Below are 25,486 nucleotides of genomic sequence, written 5' to 3'. Positions count from 1 at the left end.
TCCCTTTCCCTCTCCATTGGATCGTTCCCACCTAGTTCCTCCGGCCAACCGCGGTCTGTCCTTTCCCCAGGGGAGGGATTACAAACAAGGCCATTCAGAGGGGTGGGTGCGTCTTAAGCTCAGCCTATTTTCCTTACACTGGTCTCTAGCATTGAAGTCCCACAACAGTTAATGTCCCAGTTCATATGAAGATCTCCTGGCTGATTGAGGGAGCTGCTCCAGAGCCCCCTGCCAGCAAGTGCAATGACACTGATGTGGGAATACAGCTGAAGTTTCAGGCCCAGACTCCTACATCGGTGCCACACCAGTGTGGGTGGAGTTGGCTAAAGTGCTCAGACACGCTATAATGTTCCAATTGACACAGGTCATGTAGCGGCTCCCTTTTTTGAGCTGTGCAGTTTTGTTCTTCCTCTTGCTTGCTTAGCTTCGCCCTTCAGTGTACTCGCTGGCTGTCCCACTGGAGCTTTTGTAGATCTACCAGAAAAAGACATTCGCCAGAATGGTGCTGTGTAGGCAGGACGTGATAAGACAGGAACAAAGGGAGATGGAGGGGGGCAGAGGGACTGAGGGCTTCCCAACGACCACACCCTGCCTATAGGTTAGGACTGGCTCTGGTGTAAACCCAGGTAGGCCCCCCTAGCCCCACCCCACTGTCCCCATCACATTTGGGCGAGGAACAAGTACTTATTTGACTCAACTATTTCAACCCCACATGATCTTTGTCCTCAAGATGACAAATCATTTGTAATTTGATGAACACTTCACCCCAAAAATTGATAACCATTGCCTGTTCCTTTTCACAATGGAAGAAATGCCCACCCCCCACCGTTGGATTTATTGATTCCAGCAAAATGTTTAGTGCTGCCTACACATACCAAGTATGTGGAAATGAACCTGCACTTAATGAGTCGTGTGTAAATCCAAGAACCAAACTAGCCAATATGTCAAAGAAAATCCCTGCTTCTACTTTCTATTTTACCAAGTGATTGTGCCGAGGGATTGTTCTTGGCCACAATAATTCAAAATGTAGCTTTCCTCCTTTTCATATTTCAATAATTCATAAATGATACTTGGAATTTCATACTGTGCCCAATTTTCAACAAGATCATATATATATATATATATATATATATATATAGCGCCTCCAATGCAAATAATTAAACTTTTAAAATGATTCATCTAGCAATATTTGATGAGGAATGGACCGCTTCTGCTGCAGTGGAATGTGAGACCCATGATCTTAGAAATGGCAAAGTCCTTGGCGAGCAAACAGAGATCCAGGCTCAGGAAATGGTCTGTGTGCAATCCTTCTAATGGGAGTTAGTGTTCCTTAGTACTATTAACTTATGAAACTCTTTCAGCACTGCTCATTGGAGTAGTAAAGGCCATATTCCATTCCTTCTGCTGCGAAAACGAGTGGAAGTACAGCGTACAGGATGGAAACATTTATGGAACTTTAAAAACGTTCCTAAGCTTTTTTTCCCCCGAAATAGGGAAACTTAAATCTGTGGGTTATCGATATGCAACGCCATCACAAATGTTTTCTAAATAAGAAGTTGAAAATACAATAAGGCATCAGTTATCAGTGAAAATAACTGCTTTTGCCATGATGATGGACAGGAAAAACGTTTGGAGATTTCAACCAATAAGGGAAGGTTTGCACACATTCTACTCCCGATATTGTAAAACGATCATCACTCATTGCCAGGCCTAGAGGAATAGCTGAGATATAGATGCAATCCACCCACCATCACCAAGCACAAAGGCACAAACTAGTTTTGCACTATGTAACGTTGAAACACAACTACAGGACTCTACGCCATGGAGTATGTATATATTTGGTTTAATGATCATTCAAAATAAGATGCCCTCTTCATGACGACACGTGTTTCGGCTTGGCTGAGCCTTTGTCAAATCAGGGCCGAAATACTGTATGTGAAAAATCCACGTGACTGATGTCCGGTATGCAATATAAGGGTTAGCTCCCCAAATCCAGTTCTCCTTTGTCTGCTGTCCCTCGCGTCAGCTTTTTGCACTATTCCTGACCCTTATGGAACACACGCTCTATGCCGGACTTTAACAAGCGAATAACAGCACATGGCGTTTGTTCCATTACCTACATGTAGAGCTGCAGAATTGGTCCTCAGTTCATGGTTCTGCCTTGTGATATTTTGAAAAATGTTAAAAACAGATACCTCACTTTAACGAAGTGTACTGATGACCACTGCAGAGAGTTATGTTAGCAATGCCTGGCCATGAGATTACATGCAAAGTTAAGAATTCACAGGTAGTTTGCCATACCCTTCTTCTTGAAATCCTCTGGGTGTAACTTCATGTACTCAAACAGGTCTCGGTCAAGTTTGGCGAAGGTATAATTGTCATGTCTGGTAAGATGATAGCCAATAAACCACCCAATGGTAATTCCCAGAGCCTGCCGATGCACACCTAAAAGGAAACCACAGAAGTTAAATATGAAAGTCCAATTTATTTTGTGCAGTGCTAAATTGTGGAGTTTGGTCTAATTATTATTGCTCACAACTAATAAGGCAGACTATGGTACATAAAAATGTATTTGCATACGGCCATGCAATTCGGACAAATAAAGTAACCTGTGCATGTGCAACTTCCTCACTAACCGATACATACGGGTGGGGTGGGTGGGGGTAGTGTGCAGGCTCATATGGATAAACACTACCTGCTCTATTGGTCGCTTCATATGAAGGGCTCAGTGAAGCAGGCTTCATACCCAGGGAAAGCACTGCTTAAAGTTAGGTAAACACATCAAGAATAGCAGTGAATGTGGCTTTCAACTATGTCAAAACAAGAAGAACAGCTGTGTCACGGCACTGCAAACTTCTATCTGTTTGGTATTCTACGCATCTGCAATAAAAGGTACAAGTCTAAGGAGAATTGTGATTAATTTAAACAATGATACAGTCACAGCCAGGGCAAGCACCCTCACGCTCCAAGAGATCTGCCATTTTAAAATGTACAATGATGATGATACAACAGCACAGATCTTTGTAAACCAACCGACAATATAGCAGAAAAGGTATACGTTACCTATGCTGCATGTGGAAAGACCTTAACAATGAAAGCTGTAAAAATAACGAAGGCTGTAAATGTAAGCACCAGTTTTCTTTTGACCACCAATTTAAAAGAGCATTTAATTCGACAACATACATCTACTTAAGTAGGATGTAACTGGGAAACATCTGTATCACAGGGTATAATCACAGCACGTCAGGGGCCCTCTGTGTGCTACACAACAAGCACATGTGTCATATAGGGAGGCCTATATGACAATCACGGCTGATATGGAGCGGGAAGGCAGCCAAGGTTTCAGATACTAAGGTACAGTTACTGCACAGCAAAATGGCCTTCAGCAGCAGCCTTCTAGCTGGGTCATGGGGCAGGATGCAATTGTTCCATGTGTCAAATTCCTTCAAGCTCAAACTTGTTTTGTGTACTGCCTTCACAGGTGCCAGTGCTCCAACTGCTGCTGTTGTAGAGTGGCCAGTCAATATGTTTTTTTAAAAAACAAAATCTTAATTGAATGATACATAGCCAAAGCCATGTAACAAAAGAAAAAGAATCCAGCTATAAACAAAAAAAGGCAGAAAACAAAACACGCACCCCCTTCCGAGTATCCGTACTAACAATTGGTGACCTCACGAAAACTAATATTACAAGACACATGTGAGAATGTGTAGTCATGCCCAAAATATCCAATACATGTATAACCCATACAGTTGAAATAAGCATATAGCAAACATGTGTTTCATACGTTGGAGCATAGGAAATAAAATATTACATTATAATTGATGCACCTAGAACAATATCAGTACACACTTTTATTCGAAGAGGCAGCTTATCGGATGTACGATTAACTGAAAGGAACGTATCCCACAGTGAATAAGGTGGGGTACCTACATATTGAAGACACCTGCTTCTCTGTATTTACTTATCGGCAGTTGACCACTTAGGTCAAAATCAGCCGCAGATGGGTCATTAGACCACCATGAGACGTTTCATTAAGATCATACCGAAGGCCAGATATTTTGTGGTCGATTTGCCCATTTTACGAGTGGGTATCCCCCCAGCACACCTTGGAGAACTGTTCTAAAGCCTAACCAGTCCCATCAGTAAGGTATTTCAGTACCTTGCACTACAACTCGTGTATAGGAGCACAGATCCAAAACATGTGTAAGGAGTCAAAATTAAGAAGACAGCACCTTGGGACATGACGCTGTTCTTTCGGGCGCGACCTTGTGTACAGTAGTCACAGGAGGTTTGCAAATTCTATGTAAAAACCTGAACTGTTTCAGTTTGAACTGAGCTCTCATGGAAGCCTCTTTCGTGTGCAGACACGTGACCATTCAGTGTCAATCAAATCCACGCTATGGAAGCATCATGAAGTATACATAAACAGGTTCAAGTTTGGTTCACAAAAGTTCTATTAACTTAATAGTCAGGATGGAGTAAGGCCTAACTTGCCCTATGCTAAGGTGGGGTTTCCCTACCTAAAGAAAAGAATAGTCTGTGTCAGGAAGTCAAATCAAATGACGGTCTGTGTCCAAAACCTATACTTGCCCTCACAACTAACCGCATACAATGTGTAGGAATGTCAGCATCGGATCGTGGTAAAAATAACGTTCAGAGCTTCTTCCAGATCTTGGCTTCTAATCAGCTTCCCCTTCCCCAAGTTCAAAACACTTCACAAGACATCGTGTTTCCTTCCCCAAGAGTTCAAACCTTCGAGCTTTTCAACAAAAAAAAAGCCAAAAGAAAGTTCTGGGGACACTTCCAAGCTCTTTTGATATTGCTACTTTTCAATAGTTCACATATGCAGTTCAATTTCTTCAGCTCAATTCAACTTCGAAGTTGCATAAGAGATTGCTGTAAAACACAATCTTCTTCATGGATACTTTCAGTGGCTTTTCCATACATGGGGGCACTCGGTCTAGGTGGAGTTGTTGGACCACACGGTCCACTCATTACAGGTCACGCAACCGATACCCCTTCTTGCCTGCTTTCCATCAACATGTGCCACTGTTTCAATCTGACAATGATGCTTGATGTATTCACCTGTGTGACTCTCCTGACCGTGTACCACGGCTTGGTTGGCCACCATGCATTTCTTGCACTTTCTTGTATTCTCCTGGCTCTTTACAATACAGTTTTCCTTTGAACTCATTTGGCTGTTCATGTACTCCAATTACTTGAAATGTTCTGGCTTTGGACAATATTTGTGGCTCAGATAATACTGTGGTATGTGCCAAATTCACCCACCTTCTTTCACTCCACTCAATATTCACGAGTGCTCAAAAACTTGCTTTCACTCCGTTTGGTATTCAAAAGTATTTGTAATGCCTTTCATTTCATGCGGCCCTCCTCGTCTCAGTACCCAGTTGAGGTCTATATATGTGTGTGCATTGATAAAATGAGGATGTGTTGCTCTAGTTGATCTCTTCCTCATCCCAGTAGAGTATTATTGTTTCTTGGGGAATGTTTTAGAGGGGGCGGGGTGGGGGAGAACAGGGAAAGGGCTGGCAATAGCCTAGGAAGGCTTGTGGGATGAAGGGTTTGTTATGAAAAGGAAATGGGGGAATACCATGTCTCTCCCAAGTACGTCCTTTCCCCAGGTTCCTAGGTGATCCTCCCTTGCATAGCCACCCCCAGGGCCAAGATCCAAAAGCGATGGCCTTTCCCTGGCCATCCGAGAGGAGGATACAGAGGGAAAAGTGAGGACGCCCTCAGGTTCCTCAATGTCCAAATCCCTATCCCTATTCCATTTGCTCACGCTTCTCCACTTTACATTGCTTGGGTATTGGGGTAAAAGCACTATGCTGTGGCGGCATAATCCAGGCCAAGCCTTACAAACAGCAGGAAACGCTGCTGCATAGGATAGAAATTACCCTCCATCATCATTAACCTTCCATTCACACATACATTCCGGAAAGACAATACTTTTTCCCCCCATCTTCATTCAGGTAGTTGCTCTGAAGCACCATCTGACCCATTAGTCTGCCAGATGTGGGCAGTGAGCCATTAAATATGCAGTTGTCCACAAAGGGATGTCTAGAGAAAAAGAAAGAGGATGTAAACTCCACAATCATTTTAAGAAAAGCTGGGATCGCAAGAAACTGATCCTCGCATGGAATCAAGAACAAACCTGCATACAATAAGACAACTAACACCAGCAATCATCAGTAGGAGATCAGATCAGCAAAGATTTCCAGCCGGCAAGCCAGAGGCTCCATCATCGACATGAATACACAGGGGTAACAAATAGCATGGCTGCCTTGTGTCGTATCAATAGTGCAGGAATCAGATGGTCATTTGTTTTAACACTAGCAAAATGACTATCATGCAACAGCTCAACCAACCAGGAACAATTGGTGTCCAAAACCGAATCGTTGAAGAGTCAGTGCATAAAGGGCCAGTCGACAGAGTCAAAGACCTTTTCTGTCTCTAAACTGGCAATAGCCCACTACTGCTTGTTGAGCTGGCTCAGCGCCTCAGCATTACATGTCTTTGTCAGATATTCATGGCATATCAACCTCATACAAAAAAATAAAAAAACTTGCACTTGGTCTCGATTTGATTCATTCTTATTTGTCTGCGCTTGCGACTAGAAGGTTATCCAAGAACCTCACACATCCTGATCTGTTTATGTGTTGTGCAACAGAATTCCCCAAGTGTGCTATGAATTTGTTTGGGACCACTGGTGAGCCCGCTTTGTGCGGTTTCAATACGGCTAACAGGTTTATGAAAGTGGTTGTCAGCACCCTCATTTAAATGCTTTATGTATTCAGCACATTCAAATTTAACAAGCCTATCCAGAGACTGCAATAGAGAGGCACTAATCTCAGTCATGTGTTGCAACATAGTAGTCCATGGTGTGAGCCCTAGCAAGTAATTTAACCTGTTCCTTGCACAGAAACTCAGCAAGTGGAGGGGTTCCTGATTCCCCAGCATATAAACCTGGAAGTGTATTAGTATACTGTAGGGTACTTTCGCAGCCCAACAGAAATCCCTGCCTCACAAAACTGCATTTGAGCAGTTTCAGAAATAATGGCTGCGCTGCGACAGCGGAGCACATGTTCCTTTGCATTAAAACTGTGTTTTAGCAGTTACAGAAACCATGGCTGCACTGTGTCTGCTGTGCACATATGGGGCGAGATAGAGCACAGACAACCTGAGAATGGCTGAACTTATTTTCTTCAAGGGAATCCAAAAAGGTAGCCTGGCTGCCAAAGAAAATGTTCTATGTAAAACGACTTTGCACTGGTGCCATCTTCATTTTTGAACATCACCTAGCTTGGGTTTTAGTAGAACCCAAGCATGTTCATCCATATTCAGGTTGTGCACCAGCAAATGGGGGCATTCCTTACTGAATGGCATGTTGTGTCAAGCTAAATCTGAAGAGCAGAAAAATCCATTTCAGGCCCTACGACCCGTGTTCACTCTTGCAACAAAGTAACCCATGCAGAAGACTTTTTCTCCCTGGCCTTGCGTCAATTACAAAGAACAATATTTCCAGCATCTTTCCATGCCCTTAAACGGATCTGATCCATCAAGGCTTTTTTGAAACGTGTGTTAAAGAAACCGCATCTTGTGAAATCCCCGTGTAAAATAAGCATGTGTAAATTCGTTTTGCAAAGGCAGTGAAATAATACTTTTTAAAGCTGAAAATCACAGATACTTGCACAGAAACAGTATGTTATGGGTGGAACTGTGGTGGTTTAACTGTATATTATATGTATTTTCTAAACACTTGGTTTCTGTGAAAGAAAGTAAGGAAGGGAAAAACAATGTGCATTTGAAAACAGCAGAACAGAAAGGGGCCTTGGCAGGAAATTCAAAGGCACTAAACCTTCCTGGGACAGGATCTCCCCCACAAACTATGAAAGGGCCAAGGTGTGAGAATTCGCAACTTGGTCAGACTGACTGGCATTTCCCCAGCAAGGGGCAATGGACCAAGGGGAATTAGCACTTTTACAGAAAGGTGCAAATTCCTTGTGACACCTCTCCTCAGCTGCATCTGCCAGAATTAAAGGGTGCTACGATAACCCTGCTGCCCAGAACTGACAGGCAGGCTGGCTGTGAAAATGTTAAAGACCACCCTCCAGTGACAGATGCCATCCATTTGATTTAAAAGACTTTTTATATTAAAGCATTTATTTCAGTGACCAGAAGAAGCAGCAATGTGAAATTATGACTGTTTTAATGTAAATTGTGTACCATTAAAACAAGACTATCCAGGTTATCCTAGCATGTGGGGGTCGCAAACGGCATTAAAAGGGCATTTCTGGAAAAAGCGTACATGACAGTTATGAAAGTTAAATTAAAATATGCCCAACATTAATAAGCTTAGATGGATCCATTTTTAGATTTTTAGGGGAAATAATTTCCATAGAAATTGTGAGAAAAGTGCCAGAAGGACAAAACAGCATCGTACAAACTTTTGAGTTGAAATGACATATTCCTTGTAAAATATGGGGTCTGCCTATTTGATTTTCAAGAGAACAATAGTAAATTTAAGACTTTTGTCTTATAACTGATTTTGGCAAAAGTAACTGTGGTATAACAAGGCACCTCATAAACACACCTACACTAAAAATGATGTCACTTCCCTGGGTCTAATCTGCTTACAGGGAGGCGGTGACATCCGCAGGCTGATCTATCCGATCTTAGGGAGGTAGTTGTAGCTTAGTCTGCCCACATAGTAAAAATCCTATTATTTCATCCGGTTCATAAAAGAAGGAAGCATAGGGAGAGGCTGGACATTCAAAGGACAGACATTCAAGAATCATTCATTCACAAATCAACATCCAAAGATCCAGACATTCCACATTCACCCTGCAAGACTCCAGTGTCAGGCCAGGGCTAGCTGATCCAGAAACTCCTAGCCAGGCAGAACCATATATCGAAATAAACCCTACAAAAATCCCAATAATTCAGGGAGAAAGGAGGAAAGGCTGCGGGCCCTTTGGGAGAATCCTGTGACCAGACCGGTCTTTGACCATCTCATGCACCCGCTGTCCCTAGAGACCAGACCCTGGTTGCCTTGCTGTGTCCCTAGAGGAGAGCCTAGCCACTGTGCAGTGAACAGACCCTTATCCTGCTGTGTAGAGACCCTGTTAGCTGTCCAAACAACCCAATTCAAGTGCTTCTTGAACACTAGCCTTGCCTAATGCTGTTGACTACATCACGTTAGACACTCCCTAGCTCTACCCACTTATCTGCTCCATTTAGCGGCAAAGGAATCCCTTACCTTTGACACCACACCATCCTGACACTGGGATTGGAAGGATGCTAAACTTAGCAATATTGCTCTGTACCATGGCTACTGCCATACAGGCGGACTCCAGCAGCCAAGAACACACTGGCCAGTCACCAGTACATACCTTAGACTTTAGCCTACCAACCCTTACAAACATTGCACAATCTAATCTCTCCATATTCAACAAGGCCCGAGAGACAATACCCTACTCCTCCTTACCATGCGCCATGCCCAATAGAAATAACAGACTTCACACTAGACTAGCTAAACTATATGAACCACTGAGAAGAGCCCTTCCGGCCACCAACCTCAAAACTAATTGCAAACTCAACTTACAACCACCTAGCCACACTAAGCTGCCTCTTCCAATGTCCATCTTGAACGCGAATACCCCTCATCTCAACAACCATATGCCCAAAGTTTGCAATATCTCTGACAAACCTACCCGAGTCAACAATACACCCGAGGCCCTCCCTCTCAAAGGAGCGCTTCTCAACGCAAGATCACTAGTCGCACACGCCACCGATATTGCCGACTTAATCACTGAAGGGAACATGGATTTCCTTGCAATTACGGAAACCTGGCTCCATGATGCAGCAGGACCTGCTCTCATGCTAGCCATCCCTGATGGCTATACTATAGTCAGACAAGACTGTGATAATGCCCGAGGTGGCGGTATTGCTATTATCTCTAAAACTGCTCTTGGCCTCAGACTAGTCCCTACCCTTCTATCACAATCTTGTGAAACACTCACTGCCAAAATTCAGATAAATAACTCGCAACCCCTTACTATACACCTTATATATAGATCACCAGGCCCTCTTGGTACCTTTGAGGAAGACCTGCATAATAGAATTACGAATAACCTTAAACCTACCACGCAACTACTCCTATAAGGTGACTTTAACTTAGGCTTCAATGACCAAATGGACAAAAATGCAACTGAAATAGCCAATACGGTCAAAGCATTAGGCCTTACCCAAAAAGTCAATAAACCTGCCCACCTTAAAGGGAGAATCTTGGACTGGATAGTGGACCTTAATTGCTCAGCCACCATTTCATCTATCCTGCCATTAGCTTGGAAAGACCAGTTTCTGATCTCCCTTCACCTTTCCACTATAAGACCTATTCCACTGGCTCAACCACTAGCACCACCATGCTCACCCAGAAGTAAAAAAAATATCTCGGTTGAGAAAGTTATCCCTGCCATTCTGCCCACACTTAACGCATTACCTGATAATCACCGCACTGGACAAAATTGTCCCCTATCAAACTTAGGCCTAGCAAACCAATAGCCCACTTAAGCAAATGGTTCACTCCACAACTTAAAGACCTCCACACATTAAAGAATAAAAGTGAAACTAATTGGAAACTTTGCCCCTCTTGCGAGAACAAAGCCAAATTAACCTCACTTTCCTCGCACTACAAGAAGGAAATCTGCCAGGCAAAACGTAATTCATACGACGAGCGCATTGCTAACTCAAATTCAAGTATAAAAGAACTATTTTGCATACTCAAAGAATTAGAGTCACCAATTATCATTCCTGATGTCTGCACTATGCACAAATCCTGGTGTACAGACATCCAACATGCCTTAGCGAATAAAATTGACACACTCCAGAATAAATTCAACAAAAAAAAGAAGTTCTGAATTTACAGCATTCGCCTAACACTTTCCTGCCTAACGAGTCACCATCGGCTCATAACACTACCTTCCATTTTCCTAAAAGGTCTACCCTAGAGGTAGAAAAAAATTGCAGCCCTCAAACTGTAAAGGTGATATCTGCCCAGCACAGCTAATAAAAGATGCTGCCAGAGAACTCTTCCCCATTCATAACTAAACTGATAAATGCCTCATTTGCTACAGGTACTATACCTGCTAACCTCAAACAATCCTGGGTGCTAGCCCTCCTTAAGAAACAGACACTAGATTCTCTTATTCCCACAAACTACCGGCCCATTACCACGGTCCCATTTCTATTAAAAATATTGGATAAAGCCGCTTACATGCAAATTCAAAAACACTTGGAATTGCATAAACTACTAGGCAACAGACAATCTGGTTTCCGTCCACTACACGGAACACAGACAGCCCTAACCGACCTAATGTCCCAAATAGACGAGCTGAGAGACAAAGGAAGGACAGTACTCTTGCTCCCAACTTGACCTCTCTGTCGCATTTGATCTGGTCAACCACAAGGTCTTATGCCGGCACCTTGATTCGGCAGCCCACTTCTCTACGGGTGCCATCAAATGGATTGGTCCTTCCCGAGTGAGAGAACCATGAGAGTCTTTTCCCCCTCAGCAGCTGCCGACCCTACACCCATCCTATGCGGTGTTCCCCAAGGGTCCTGCGTCTCGCCTACCCTCTACAACATCTTCACTAAGCCACTGTTAGACGATCTGGACCAGCTGGGTTTCACCTACACTAACTATGCAGATGATACTCAGATTCTCCTCCCACTTTCTGGGGATTACGGTACGGACATGGGTTTAGTGAACAAAGTTTACCTTATCATCCAAGCATGGATGGCCACTCACGGCCTGTGCTTGAACGATGATAAGACTGAACTTATAATTCTGGGCTCGCAAGCTAATATCAAAAAATTAGGCCAAGAATATTCATCATTCAATATTGACGGTAACACCATCAAAATCTCCAAGGAAGTAAAAACCCTTGGATTCTACTTGGACTCCACACTGTCCTTTGATAAACAGGACAAATCATTTACCTCTGCCATGGCCTACACCTGCAAATTACTCAGAGCTGGCAAACCGTTCCTATCTGACAATAGTTGTCCGATCCTGGCTCGAGCTCTAATACTCTCCAGAATCGACTACTGCAATGCCCTCTATAGTGGTGCCAACAAATCTACCATTCAAAGGCTCCAAACACTACAGAATAACGCCCTAAGAGCAGCCTTAGGCATAAATAAGAAAACTCACATCTCCTCATTGAGACGTCAACACAAATGGCTATCCACATCTAACAAAAGATTACTAAAAACGCTTTCCTTGACACATAAAGCCCTTAACAACGCAGCCCCTAGCTACCTCATAGATAAACTCCATAGAAGAACTTCTCTCAGACCCATTAGAATTGGGAACACTAATTGTCTAACTATTCCTAAATATAAGCTCACCACCATTGGGGGTAACAGCTTCACTGTTAAGGCAGCTAAAAGTTGGAACTCACTGCCTCAGGAGCTGGGAGCAGACCAATCCTACTTACACTTCAGGAAAAATTTAATAAAACATATCACTGCTACGGATCCTTAGTCTCCCACCACCCTTAGAGGACTTGCCCACCTTGCTAGCGACTTGGTTATCCTTCAGTAACAGCGGACTAGTGCACATTTATCCTCTGCACATTGCCTACTGATCATTTATTTATTTCATTGGTTATTCTTTTCTTCGTCTTATATTGTACATTGTATATATCTTGTATTCATATAAAAACTGTATATCTTGCTATTATGTACATTTTGTAACCTATGTATACGCAACTATAAGTCTTGCATCTCCATATAACTGCGCCCTTTTACTCACAAATCTGGTGCGCTTAACAAATGAATAAACAACAAACAAAAATTAGGACTGATGACGAGGGCACAATGAAATAGCTATGATACATGGCATGCTAGAAGTCTGGGAAATATGCATAGTGAACACCTACGCACCCAACCACAATGCCACTGTCTTCTTCAGGTCATTGTATTTGAGGCTATGTCCCTACAGAAATTGAGTAGCGATATGGGGCAGAGAATTTAATAGTACCCTAAATCCCACAATAGACAGGTCTGACTCGAAACGCAAAAGGCCGTCCCCCCAGCTAAAGTCCCAAGTACACTCCTGAAGCATTTGCAGTTGAAAGACATATGGAGGACACGGCATGGGGACAGTAGAGTATATTCCCATTATTCAGCCCCACAAAGTTTACACAAGACTATTATTTGTTCACAGGGGAAGAACACGTGATGGAAATTACTGAGGCGGATTACCCATCTAGGGCCCTGTCGGACTACACACCCCTTTTAACAAAAGGGAGGATATCTGCCGCAAGGCCGCCCATACCTACCTGGATATTGAGAAGTGAATCATTGCTAGATACCGCATTGAATGAGCCTATTAGAAAAAGAATGGTTGATTTTATAGAAGTAAAAGTGGGAATTGCACAACAGGTGGGCACGGTTTAGGAAACATAAAAGGTAGTCATAAGCGGTGAGATGATAGTTCTCCGGACTTCACAAAACAAATGACCTTAGCGCTATAGAAGAGAAATTATTGGAACTGGGGAAGCAGGCAGATGTGGAAGAGGAGCATGTGAAGGAAGAAATCAGACTGAGGCAGGCATGTTTTACACAATGGGAAAGACTTGGAAAATCAACCACGTGAAATACCTAATGTACAAGGAGATAAGCCAGGCCGAATGCTAGCCTGGCTGTATAAAAACAGGGACAATCCCCAATATGCTCCATCCTAAACACAGAACAGGAAGAGGTAAATACGCAAGCAGGCATCAATAAAGTATTATAGGAAGTTACACAGATAGAGACAGCGAAAACGAACTACAGGATGCTCTCATTACCCTGCCACGCCTGGACGAACAGCAATCAAATACACTAGAAGTGCCCATAACCCCAAAAGAGGCTTTAGCCACTATAAGAACATTGCCCTTGGGGGGGGGGGTGGCCCAGGCACAGACGTGCTGCCGGGAGAATTTTATAATGATTATGCAGACACGTTAGCACCACTCCTGGCCAAGGTGTATAACAAAGCATATGAAGTAGGAATCCTCCCAGATAGTATGAGGGAAGCTATGATAATTCTGCTACTTAAACCAAACAAGGTAGACACGGAATGTGGTTCCTACAGACCATTGTACCTATTGAACTAGGATAGTAAGATCTTCACAGCGATCTTGGCAAATAGACTTGGGAAATGAATATCTAAACTGGTCAACCAGGACCAGACTGGGTATGTCCCAGGAAGAAACATTGCTGAGAACCTGCGACGACTACATCGCGTCATCCCTAGGAGGAGGGACAGCGCGTAACAATGTGCTGTAGCTTCATTCGATGCGACCAAGGCGTTTGATTCCGTTTATTGGGATTGGTTATATGCCACTATGGTTAGGATGGGAATAGGGCCGCAATATATGATATATACCAAAATACACTAACCGATGGCTAGGGTCAGGACTGGTACAACATATTCAGACAAATGCATAAAGGGACTAGACAAGGGTGCCCTTTGTCCCCTGTGTTATACATAGGGAGTCCGGTTTTCAGGGATTACCAATTCCCCCCCATATCTAGACCCCATTAATATTTATTTATTACATGGGGGACTCCGATAAACCCCGGTAAATCATATGCAGGGAGCGGGATTTGAAGCTCTGATGTCTTGTATTCAAGACAGAAGCGTTGCCAGTGAGCTATCCTGGCAGCTCTATGAAAGATTATGCACCATTGCCACCTTGTGGCCGAATGGCGAATTGAGTGCATTTTGCAAACTGCTTTTTTTTTCCTGTCAATTTGTCCCTTACTGTTGCGCTTATTTCTTCAGAAGCACAACAATAAGGGCACTTCAGTACCCCCAGCAGCTAATACCAGACCCTCCCATCACAATGCTGGCAGGAAACTGCGAAAGATGGGCCATTAGTCACTGAATGGTTTGGTGCCAGCATTGTAATGATAGGGGAGGTGCAGTGGGGTGTGGGGAGTGGGCGTTCATTGTAGGCCGCTTTGCCTCTCTGCAGGTGTGTAAGAAGCATCACTTAACACTCTCTGACTCACATTCATGCAAGCAGCACTATGGCACCATGAAAGCACTCAAAACGGCCATTGTCCCCAGAGCACTGACAGCAGCCAGATTCTCCAGTGATCCAGTTTCATCTTTGTTTTCTGTTGCCGTCAGTGGGAGGATCCAGCCTGCAGCCTGACCAAAACCTGCCTTCTGTATCTGAGGTAAGTCATGCCCCGCCCCGAGGCAGCTACAGGCTTCAGCCACGGCCTTGTTTTTTTTATTTATCTGGCCAATGTTTTTCGGGTCCGTGGACCCATTAATTTATTCATTTCCGAATGTTGGTCGGAAATATATCGGGTCCATGGATCCGACAAACATTGTCCTGATAAATAAATAAACAAGGCCGTGGCAGAGGAGCAGGACAGGGCAGGACTGCCTCTGGTGCCCCCTGCAAGGGGGCACCAGAGGCAGTTACAGGCCTTCGCCACGGCCTGGTTTATTTAGTTATTTGGACAATAGTTTGTCGGGTCTGTGGACCCGATTAATTTATTTCTGCAATATCGGCTCCACGGACCCAACAAACATTGTCCAAATAAATAAACCATGTACATTTCAAATGGATGATCTTGAGGCTTTCATATATCCACTCCTAAAATATGTTGCGATATATATATATATATATATATATATATATAAGTTCCCTAATGGCTTTTTTTATGTTCAAAGTTATGTCCTTTTTGGGTTGGGCTGTAAGATGAAACGTATGCATTGGAGTGTAGCTGGTATGTGAGGATGGACACGCAGCCTGGGGGCGTGGTTTGGTTATTTCCCCACCCATTGACTGTCTACTGCTAAACTAAACCCTATTGTCATTACCACCCATTACCTGCCCTTCCCCACTCAATGCCCACTATCCTGGTATGTCTTAGAGCTTTCTCTATCAAACCGTAACATCAAGCCAGTATTATTTAGTAGTCTGTTAAGAGTTAATGGCTTAATTGCGTTTGTAAATGTTTTACTGGTAAAATGAAAATGTCTTAAGTGTGCCTTTCCCCCACATCTGTTACTCGAAGCAAATGTCCTTTAAAAAGCAAGTACTGACAAAGTCAACAATTTTAGCTCGTTCTTAGGTTTTGGGTAGGACTTGCATGGCAGTAGTCATGGTAATATAGTCATGTAGTCATAGCTTGTCACAGAGGAAAGCATACTTACTTACATCTTGGATACAGGTATTGCGTAGACTTGCAAGGCGGTGTGTGAGGGTATGTCCCTTTATACCCCCCCCCCCGCACTATCTGAAATGTTGTCAGGACTAGTACGATAGTCACTTGTTTTGTTCCTCTCCTCCCTTTCTGCACCCCTTTCCTTCACCTTTTGTTTTTCTCCGGCTCTACCAGAAATGTTGCCAGGCCTAATACGGTACTCGCCTGTCTGTTTCCATTTCCTTCCCACTCTACCCCTCCCTTCCCTATATCTTAGCTCTTGCACTATCTGAAATGTCGCCAAGCACGATAGTTAATTTCACATCCTTACTGTTCATGGCCTGTAAGAATGTCATTAGGTCCCAAGTGTCACTTACTGGTGTGGGGAGAAAAATGCTGTGATCTGAGAACCTCCACCTCACGCATCTCCCTCTTACGGTCTGGCTACAAAGCTTACTTTAGCCATACACTGTCTGTGGTTCCTATGTTTTCACAGATATTTAATCTGTTATCAGGTTATTAGTTGTGAAGCGTGATGTTTGGGTACTGCTGACTAATACCAGTCATGTCTAATAACACATTATCATTATGTCTGACTGCCACTAATTTACACAGTAGGTTCCAAGAGTACTTTGGTGTCTAGTAAGGCTGGCACTCATGCCTGGTGTTTGGAAACAGGGCATTTTGGCGAGTTAGTGATTTCCAAACAGGCTCGGACTTGCTCATAAGGCAATACCAAAAACGCAAAATGCTTGCTTGGGCCAGTTTTTTGGGTCAAAGTGGGGAACTTTTTTGGCCAATGTGGGGCAGTTTGATTAATTCCTTCACTATGCGGCTAATAGTTTTGACAAGTATCGCTGAATAAATACTGTTTAAAAATCACCTTGTATCAAAAACCTCCCCCTTCGATACTATTCAAACAGCGTCCCAAAAAGAATGAATTCCCATTTGCAACTGTGGACTACTTTTTTCGTTGGAGTCCGAGACATTATGTTAATGTCTTTTTTTCATTTATAGCAAACAAATAAGATTTCCACCTGATTCTGAGAAACTTGCCATCAAGCAATCAGAATAGTAGTCACTGGACCGAAGAAGCAGAACAGTAGCCACCTGAATTCTCCCAAGGTAAGTGGTAAGTTTACACATTAGTTTGTCCAGCCATGTTCATTTGACCAAGCTGTTGTGATATCTTTTGCTGTTATCTACATTACTGCATGGCAGCTCTTCTCTAGCCATAAAAGACAGCAGCTAAATGGCGAACATTAGTGGCATCACGTGTTATCACTACGTGACATTATGTAGGTAGCGGAGGTCAACTGATGTTTTTTTAATTCATTGCATCTAATACTTTATTATACATCACAGGGAAAGCAATGCACTTTTGGTGCAAAAACAGAGCAGGGCATAGGTCCTTGACAATGGGGTGAGAGAATCTGACTTGCAGACCACATGTTGCAGGGGAAGGTACGGAGACTGAATTTGAAGGACAAAGTGAATGTTATGCTTCTTCGAAGTGTAAGTAGTCTCCTCTAGTAATTGTTCCAATAGGCTTCTCTGACATTGAGCAATGCCCCGCAAAAGCAAACTCGCTGAGAATTACGCACGGCAATACAAAGATTTTACAGTAGAGGAACACAACGGAAATCAATTGTTAATTTGCAAGGCTTGCAGAGTAACACTTGTATTAGTTAATGGAAAGACTTCAAGCCTCGCTGAGCATGTTTCTTTGAAAACGCACAAGGTTGAAAAATCCGCCAAAATTTGAAAGTGGTCTGTGCCAAATGTCCCTTACAGAGACACTGACCCGTTTTAAAAGAAAACGCGATGAGGAAAAAGATATGGCACATGAATTTGCACGCGCCTTAGTGCAGGCAGGAACCAGCTTGCACCAGGTAGATGGCCCGATTGGTAATCTTTTCCGCAGACGGGCCCCAGCAGCCACAACATTACCCATATTCACGCAAATGTATGAGAAATACCTACCTGAGGTTTTTATGACAGACATTGCCCATATCAAAGAGTTAGTCCAAGGCGACAAACATTTCAATCACCGTTGATGAAACGCCCGAGATGCATGGTGATCCAGCAGTGGCAGTCCTCTTCACTTTTTGTGACCCAAAAAGTGGATAGGTGCGCTGTACTATCATGGCAGATTTGGAGGCGGTTGAAACTTGCAATGCAGTTTCAGTTGCAGCATTACTTCAGAAAGTCCTCAGCAAGTTTGGGAAAGACTGGAGCGATGTAGTGTGCGTTGTAGTGATTCAGCAAGTTATATGAAAAAGTTGTGTGATGATCTGTCCAAGGGCAATGCCAATTTCAAGGCCTTCCCCATGCACAACCCCCCTGCCACTTGCTTGATGGAGTTTTAAAAGCAGCCTTAAAAAGTCCTCAGATTTGGTTAGAGGTGCAGTTGACTTTGTGGTCCATTCTGGTGCACTATTTAGATATGCACGTGAACTGAAACGCAAATACCTATCATTTTGCACTTTGTATGGCATGAAAGTAAAGGTCATCCCAACTGTCTCCTTTAGCCGGTGGTTCTCTGTATTAAAGGCAGTGAATGTCATATTATTGATGTGGCGACCTTTTACCGATTTCCTCCTTAGTGATGATGCCTCGGGCAAGAAATGTGAGGATCTGAGGGCGCACATTGATAGTGAGGAGAAGAAAAGTACTGTGTTCTCAGATTTTTGACCACTGTAGTAGATAAAAATGAAGATGTTGGAATCCGAAAACACATATGTTTTACCAAGTGTACAATGTCATTAGTGTGGAGGTCAAAATCTTTGAAAGAAAGCTGGGTGACATTTTCAGTGACTTTGGGCCTATAACATGTGCACTGTTGGAATGTCTGCCACTTGGCAAACAAAGCACTGCTGAGGAAAGGTTTAGGATAGTCTACGCAACAATGCATGAAAAATGGCAAGCAATGCTGTGTCGCAATATCCCATCAGCCACCATGTCATTCGAACTGAGTAAAGCCTCTTTGTGGTATGCCATGCAAGTACTAGATCCCTTCCGCAAAAAAGAAATTAGTAAAAATTTTGAAAATGATGCTTTTTTTTAACCATTTTAAAGACAGTCTGTGTGCAGCGAGTTTAATGCATATTTGGCAGAGCCTGTGACTGAGAATCTGGATCTTCAGGTGCACAAGTATTGGTTGGGAAAGCGCCAACAGTGGGCAGATTTATCAGCTTGTGTGTTGGATATTTTGGCCCTGCTCGTGTCCAGTGCCAATGTGGAAAGGTCCTTTTCCCAAATAAAAGGTCTTTATGGGAAGAAAAGAAAGGGTACGAATGGGCAAATAGTCCTTGAAGAAGTAGTGCATGATTTATTACAATAATTTTGACTTGTAGGCATACAACAGATTATTGGATTAACATGAAATTGTTTAGCACATCTCGCATTGAGAGATTACCCTACATATGCACGCAATGAACCAATAAAATACACTTCTGCGTTTACACCTTGAAAAACAGCTGTCCGCGATTTGTTTAAAGGGGCAAATGGGAAAACACCGATAAACACAGACCCAGAGAGGGTTTTTTGTTTTTAAAACACCGGAAAAACACCACCGGAAGTAAAAAAATAATAATAAAAAAAAATGTAAAAAAAAAATCCCAAAAACTGGAAACCCTTGTTATACATAATCACAGCGGAGCCCATTGTAGCCTTCCTGAGACAGGAATATGGTGATGCCGGAATAGCGGAATAGAAATAGATGGGGTAAGGGATATATTGACAATGTAGGCAGACAACATGGCGTTATACCCGAGTAACCCAGCGGAAAATCTACAATATGTGCTAGAGGTTCTCAACATCTTCAGTATACGGACTGGGATCCGAATAAACAAGAGTAAATCATGTCTATTTCCACTAGCAAAGATGGCAACTCTGGTAGAAGCAGAATTGCCAGCCTTACCCTGCGGTGGAGTAAGAACTCCTTCAGATACTTGGGGCTGAACATATATCACGATCCCAAGCTGGAACACGGATTCAATACAATACAGGCTAAAGAAGGCTTCGTTAAAGTCGATGGAGTTTTGGGGCAAGCTACCCCGGTCAATGGCAGGAAGAGACTAAAAATGGTGGCACAAATAAGGTTTATGCATTTTTTTGGAATGTCCGATATAACATTCCCACATTTTTTTTTCTAGAACTAGACAACATATGCAGGGGCTCCCTATGGTAAGGAGGGTGGCATAGAGTTGCAATAAATGTATTGCAGAGGCCATATGCGCAAGGGGGCTTAAAGACACCACATTTTGAGCTACACTTTCTGGCATTCCAGTTACAATACGTATTGCAATGAATGGCAGATGACCCCACGATAGAGACCACTCTCCTGCAACCAGCAATAGAAAGACTATATCTCAGAGACTTGAGCTGGACTCCCTCTGGGGAACAGCATAGCCACCCTTATTTAGTGAAGCTGGGTATCCAGATATGGCGGAGGACATGCAAAATCATGGGACTCGAAGACCCAATCTCACCACAGACCGCTGTAGCGGCAGATATATGGAAAGAGTGCGAGCACAGTGGGAGTCCTGCGGCATAGCGATGATAGGAGACCTGAGAAATGAAATGGGGCTGATGGAATTCACGAACTACAAGATGTTACGGGTATACACAAGGGTCAATTCCTGTTACATAGGACTGTGATAAGTGCAATAAAAGGCAGGTGGCCAGCTATCGTAAGAGACAACAGGGTTTTAAGATGTAGAGACATTGATAAACATATCAGAGGGAGGGCACACTATTTCCAGAATCTATAAGGTACTGATAGATTGCAAAATTCAAGGGTTGAATTGAAGTGCGAGGGAAGATGGGAAAAAGAATTGGGAATAGCGTTCAAAGACAAAGAGTGGCGCAGTATAGTCCTCTATCATAAAAAGGTCTCTAGAGACGCCAATCTATAATTAATCCACATCTACATTACACAAGGGGCATCCCTTACACCTGCTGCAACTGCAAAATTCAAGGGGGCGGGCAGGCAGGAATGTCCCAAATGCAAGAAAGAGAATGCTGGCTTGATACAAATGTTTTGGGAATGCCCTGTTGTACAGGTATTTTGGGGTAGGGTGGCAAATAAAGTGGCCCAAGGAGGCATTAATCTTGATATCCAAAGCCTGGAAGCATGTATGATAGACCTCTTTAAGAGAAGATTGAAGAATAAACCAATGAACAAAATAAAATACCTAATTTATATACTAAAAAGAGAGAAAAGGGAACTTTTCTGCAAAATCACTCTTAGACCTCAGCGACCCCTCTGAATGGTGCAAGTTTTGATAGTGTTGAATGATGTGTGCAGGAAACTGAGACAAACAGTTCCCCTACTCCGTTTTTCAAATTTGGAAGAGGTTCGTGCACACATCAGTTACTGCACCACAGTAATGAGTAGATTCCAAAAAAGTTGATTCTTATAACATACTGTATATTTATTAGTGGCCCTTTACGAAATTTTTTGTGGTGCCTTCATCAAATCAGGGCAAATACTGTTGTCTAAAGAAATATTAAACAAATAGTATTGCACCATAGGGTGTTGTATCCCAAATGAAATAAAGTGAAGCAAGTGTTGACACATCATATTGACATCATATGGTAGAGTAGCAACACAGTTAAGAGTTCAAATTATCAGATACATAAAAATTAGGAAATAAAGTCAAAATTAAAAATGAAATAATAGCAATCCAAACACAGATTTCACATAATGTAAATAATACGAATCGTTGACACATTGTAGTGAATCCGACATGTCAACAATACATTGGGGCATGTATCAATTAGTGAAGATATATGTAAAATGCACACAAAAAAATAGTAAAAATACCATAGAGTTGTCATGTTGCATTGGTGATGTATGCAAGTGGACCGAAGAGGCGGATGGGGGCGAGGGAAGTTCAAGTGGGTTGTGAGAGAAGAGGAGAAATGAGAAAAATGAATAAGTAATTGACTTGAAGAAGTTATCTATATGCCTGAGTGACGTTGTTTATGACACAGATCTCTACAGAATATTGCGTTGTTTATAACATTGAGATATCTGAAAGATATTGTGCTTACCTAAGACGGCATAATGTCGTAGTATCAGGTTAATTCCCATCAAACTCTGGAAAATGGGGTGCTTAAAGAAACGGAGGTAGAGAAAAGCGCGATATCAGTAGCTGGTTCTGATAGGTCAAGACCGGTAGTTAATGGGGCTATTCGCGCCCCTGCTGGGATTGCGTTGTCTTGTCTAATGAGGGATACGCTCACTGTGAACGGCATAAATCTGCCTAGTTTAAAATAGCTTGTAGCCGCGCGTTCAGAAACAGGCCGTTACTATGCGTGTGTATAATTCTCGTACCCTCGGTATGGTTTTTAATATATCATTGCCGGGTAATGCACGGCATATGCAAAAGTAATTATGGGCTCCCAGTGTTGGGGTTTTCAGAAAATGGAATAAAGTACTGCATTAGCTTAGTCTGTGCGCGCTATCCGAAATGATCCTGTTGAGTATAAATGCATGATAAAATAGTTATAGTCCCCGAGTGGGATTCCGCGTACGGCACAGACCTTTAGATAATTGGTAGGACCTTGTGGGTGCACTTGGAGTCTCCATTAGGGCTTACCTAAAAGTATTACTGCTCGGGCATCACGCGTCGGAATCAAGAAATGGGCGTCTGTGCTCGTTCTTAAATTGTATACTAGTGTTGCTATGGTAAACGCATAGTCCTACTTCCGTTTCCCTAGTCAAAAGGATGTCGGCCATGTTTTGGGGCAGTGTGCTGTTTCAATATAGTTTTTACGTATGGTTAAGTGAAGAGGACCTGCAACTGGGGAAAAAGACATAATAAGTAGTATATAAGTGAATACTAGAGCCTGAAGTATTATCATGTACATTACTGTTTTCCCATTGTTAGAATGTAAAAACGAATAAAGAGATAAAAATAAATGTGTGAATGTCATGCCTGCTGGACATATCTCTGGACCGGGAACAACCTCTCCATACAGAATGAGTTACGCCCATAGAACCGCTAGACCGTTCTATTCTAAATGGAGGTTGTTCGATGCATTGCCAGGAAAACGACGTCTGCATTTTTCACGGCGTTAAATTCACGTGACTTAGTTCCGTCACGTGTGTCACGGCAGTACGTACATAAGCAGCGTGGAAACGTCGATCGCTGCTTCTGATGAATTCATTTTTGGCGTTTTGTAGCTGAACTCTGGACCTGCGCCCTCGCATTCCCTTCAGCAACTTCTTTGGCCTTTTGTAGCGTTTTTTTCCTCCACACGCTAATTCCTGGAGCCGTGTATCCTGTTCGCGTGCCAAATCTCCACGTGGACGCTGTCTCCAAGCGTGGCTGTCCTGGGCTGCGTGTATCCTGTGCGCGGGCCAAATCTCCACACGCGGACGCTGTCTTCAAGCGCGGTTGCCCTGGGCTGCGTGTATCCTGTTCGCGTGCCAAATCTCCACGTGTAAACGCTGTCTCCAAGCACGGCTGTCCTGGCTGCGTGTACGCTTTTGCGTGCAATCCTGCACATGGTTTTCTGAACTTCCTGTGATACCTGTGATAGTTAACAGGTGAACTTCTATTTTTTGTTCTTCGTGGGAAAGGAAGTATTTCATGAACTATTGGAAGGTGATTGTGCACAATACTTTGGACGCTATCCTGTGGTGCACCAACCCGGTATCTAGCGTGAGCCTCATGCCGTTCGGGATAAGTCTCCCTTACTAATCTTTCCCTCCTTTGTCGTTGGTTCAACTCCTGGTTTTCTTCAAGAGACTTTCGTTGAATTCTTCAGTTTGCCATAAGGTCAGTGTTTTGAATTAATGCTAATACTGTGCTATCATAGTGAGTTGAGTTTGGGACAGTTTCTTATGATACTTTATCTATCCTAGGCTGACTTCCGATACAATACCCACGCCCTTTCCAGTGATTCATCTCTCTACCTGTTTCATCAGTCAGAGAGTTATATCATTTGGAAGGTCTAATTTGACCTGCCTACAATCAAGTCGTGTGAAAAAGGATCCGGAAGAGCCCTACCACTTGTATCCTTTTTTGGTTACCGTATCCTTTTCAATTGATACATTGGTGATTTATGACAGTGAAGGAATTAGAGAAAAGAACTGAATCAGAAGTGAAGAGGACTGAAGATGTTATGGGAGGTATCAACAATAAAGACAAGAAGGACGGGGACAAAAAGAAAAAAAAACAGTATGGAAAACAAGACAATAAGAAAAGGAGATTTGGCAGAAACAAAGAAACCAAAGAGAATGATGACAGAAAGGAAGACAGAAAAGATGTCGCTGCGACAGTTTGATTCACTTCACAAGTAGTGAGAAATGCCTGGCCATTCATGCTTCGTGCAAAAGGTGTAACAGGAGAGGACATTTCATGTCTTGTTGCAAGACAAAACTTGAGAATATGGATTGCATAGATGAATTGCATGATATGGAGGAATGTACGTGGTGGCTTGTACAATTGATGACACTGCCATGATTGGGGATGACGGTGCCGACATAGAAAAACCCATGTCCACCATTGAAATTGATATAGACATGGTGATCGGTGAGCTATGTTTGACTCCCAATAAAAAAAAAAGGGGGTTGTGTTGAATATTGTTGATATCAAACCAGTAGCATATGGAGGGAAGCGAATAGAGTTAGAAGGTTGGTTTTGGGCCAACATGAGATTTAAAGATAAGGGATATGATCCTCTTAACCTGGTCACAGCAGAGAAGACTTGATCCCAATGCTGAAGAGGCAGTCTATTCTATGGAGAGCATTAGTGATATATAGAGTATTTTGTGAAGAGGTGGGAAATTCTTTTTTTTTTAACAATTTTTTTGGTTTTATCTTTTATCAACAACCAAACAATATACAAACAACAAAATTGAGCGGTGCATGTCATACATTATTGAATATCACGATTCTTGTTACCTTCCAACCGCTGCATGCCCTGTACCCTGCCCCCCTTAACTCGAGCTTACTCCACATCGCCTTCCGCCATTGTCTCATCCTGGGGTATTCCTTCTTCCGTCCACTGGGAGGCATCAACCTCGCTTGAATATACCTGGGTGGACCCGACCAGTATGGCAACTAAATGCTTCCAAACCATCAATGTATCGGCCTCCTCCTCCCCTCATTTACAGGCCACTTCGGTCCATAGCGGTGTTACCGCTTTCCCAATTCTGCTAATCAATAGTTCATAAATTCGGGAGACCTCGTGCCCTCCCTCTGTGATGTCATAGATAGTTTCAATGGTTG

General features: G+C 43.0%; 1 protein-coding gene across 1 annotated transcript in view; it reads right to left on the bottom strand.

Annotated features, from left to right (window-relative positions):
- The window catches only part of NDUFC2 (NADH:ubiquinone oxidoreductase subunit C2), a 127,076-nt gene that overhangs the window by 91,432 nt on the left and 10,158 nt on the right, over positions 1-25,486 (bottom strand). Inside the window, exon 2 of the mRNA XM_069639937.1 lies at positions 2,302-2,445. Within this exon, the coding sequence (XP_069496038.1) occupies positions 2,302-2,445 (144 nt within the window). The remainder of the gene's footprint in view (positions 1-2,301; positions 2,446-25,486) is intronic.

Source organism: Ambystoma mexicanum, chromosome 7q, assembly GCF_040938575.1.
Source record: "Ambystoma mexicanum isolate Mex_15411 chromosome 7q, UKY_AmexF1_1, whole genome shotgun sequence".
Classification (NCBI taxonomy): Eukaryota; Metazoa; Chordata; class Amphibia; order Caudata; family Ambystomatidae; genus Ambystoma; species Ambystoma mexicanum.
Note: the sequence above shows the minus strand (reverse complement) of the source record. Positions and strands in the feature narration are given on the sequence as shown.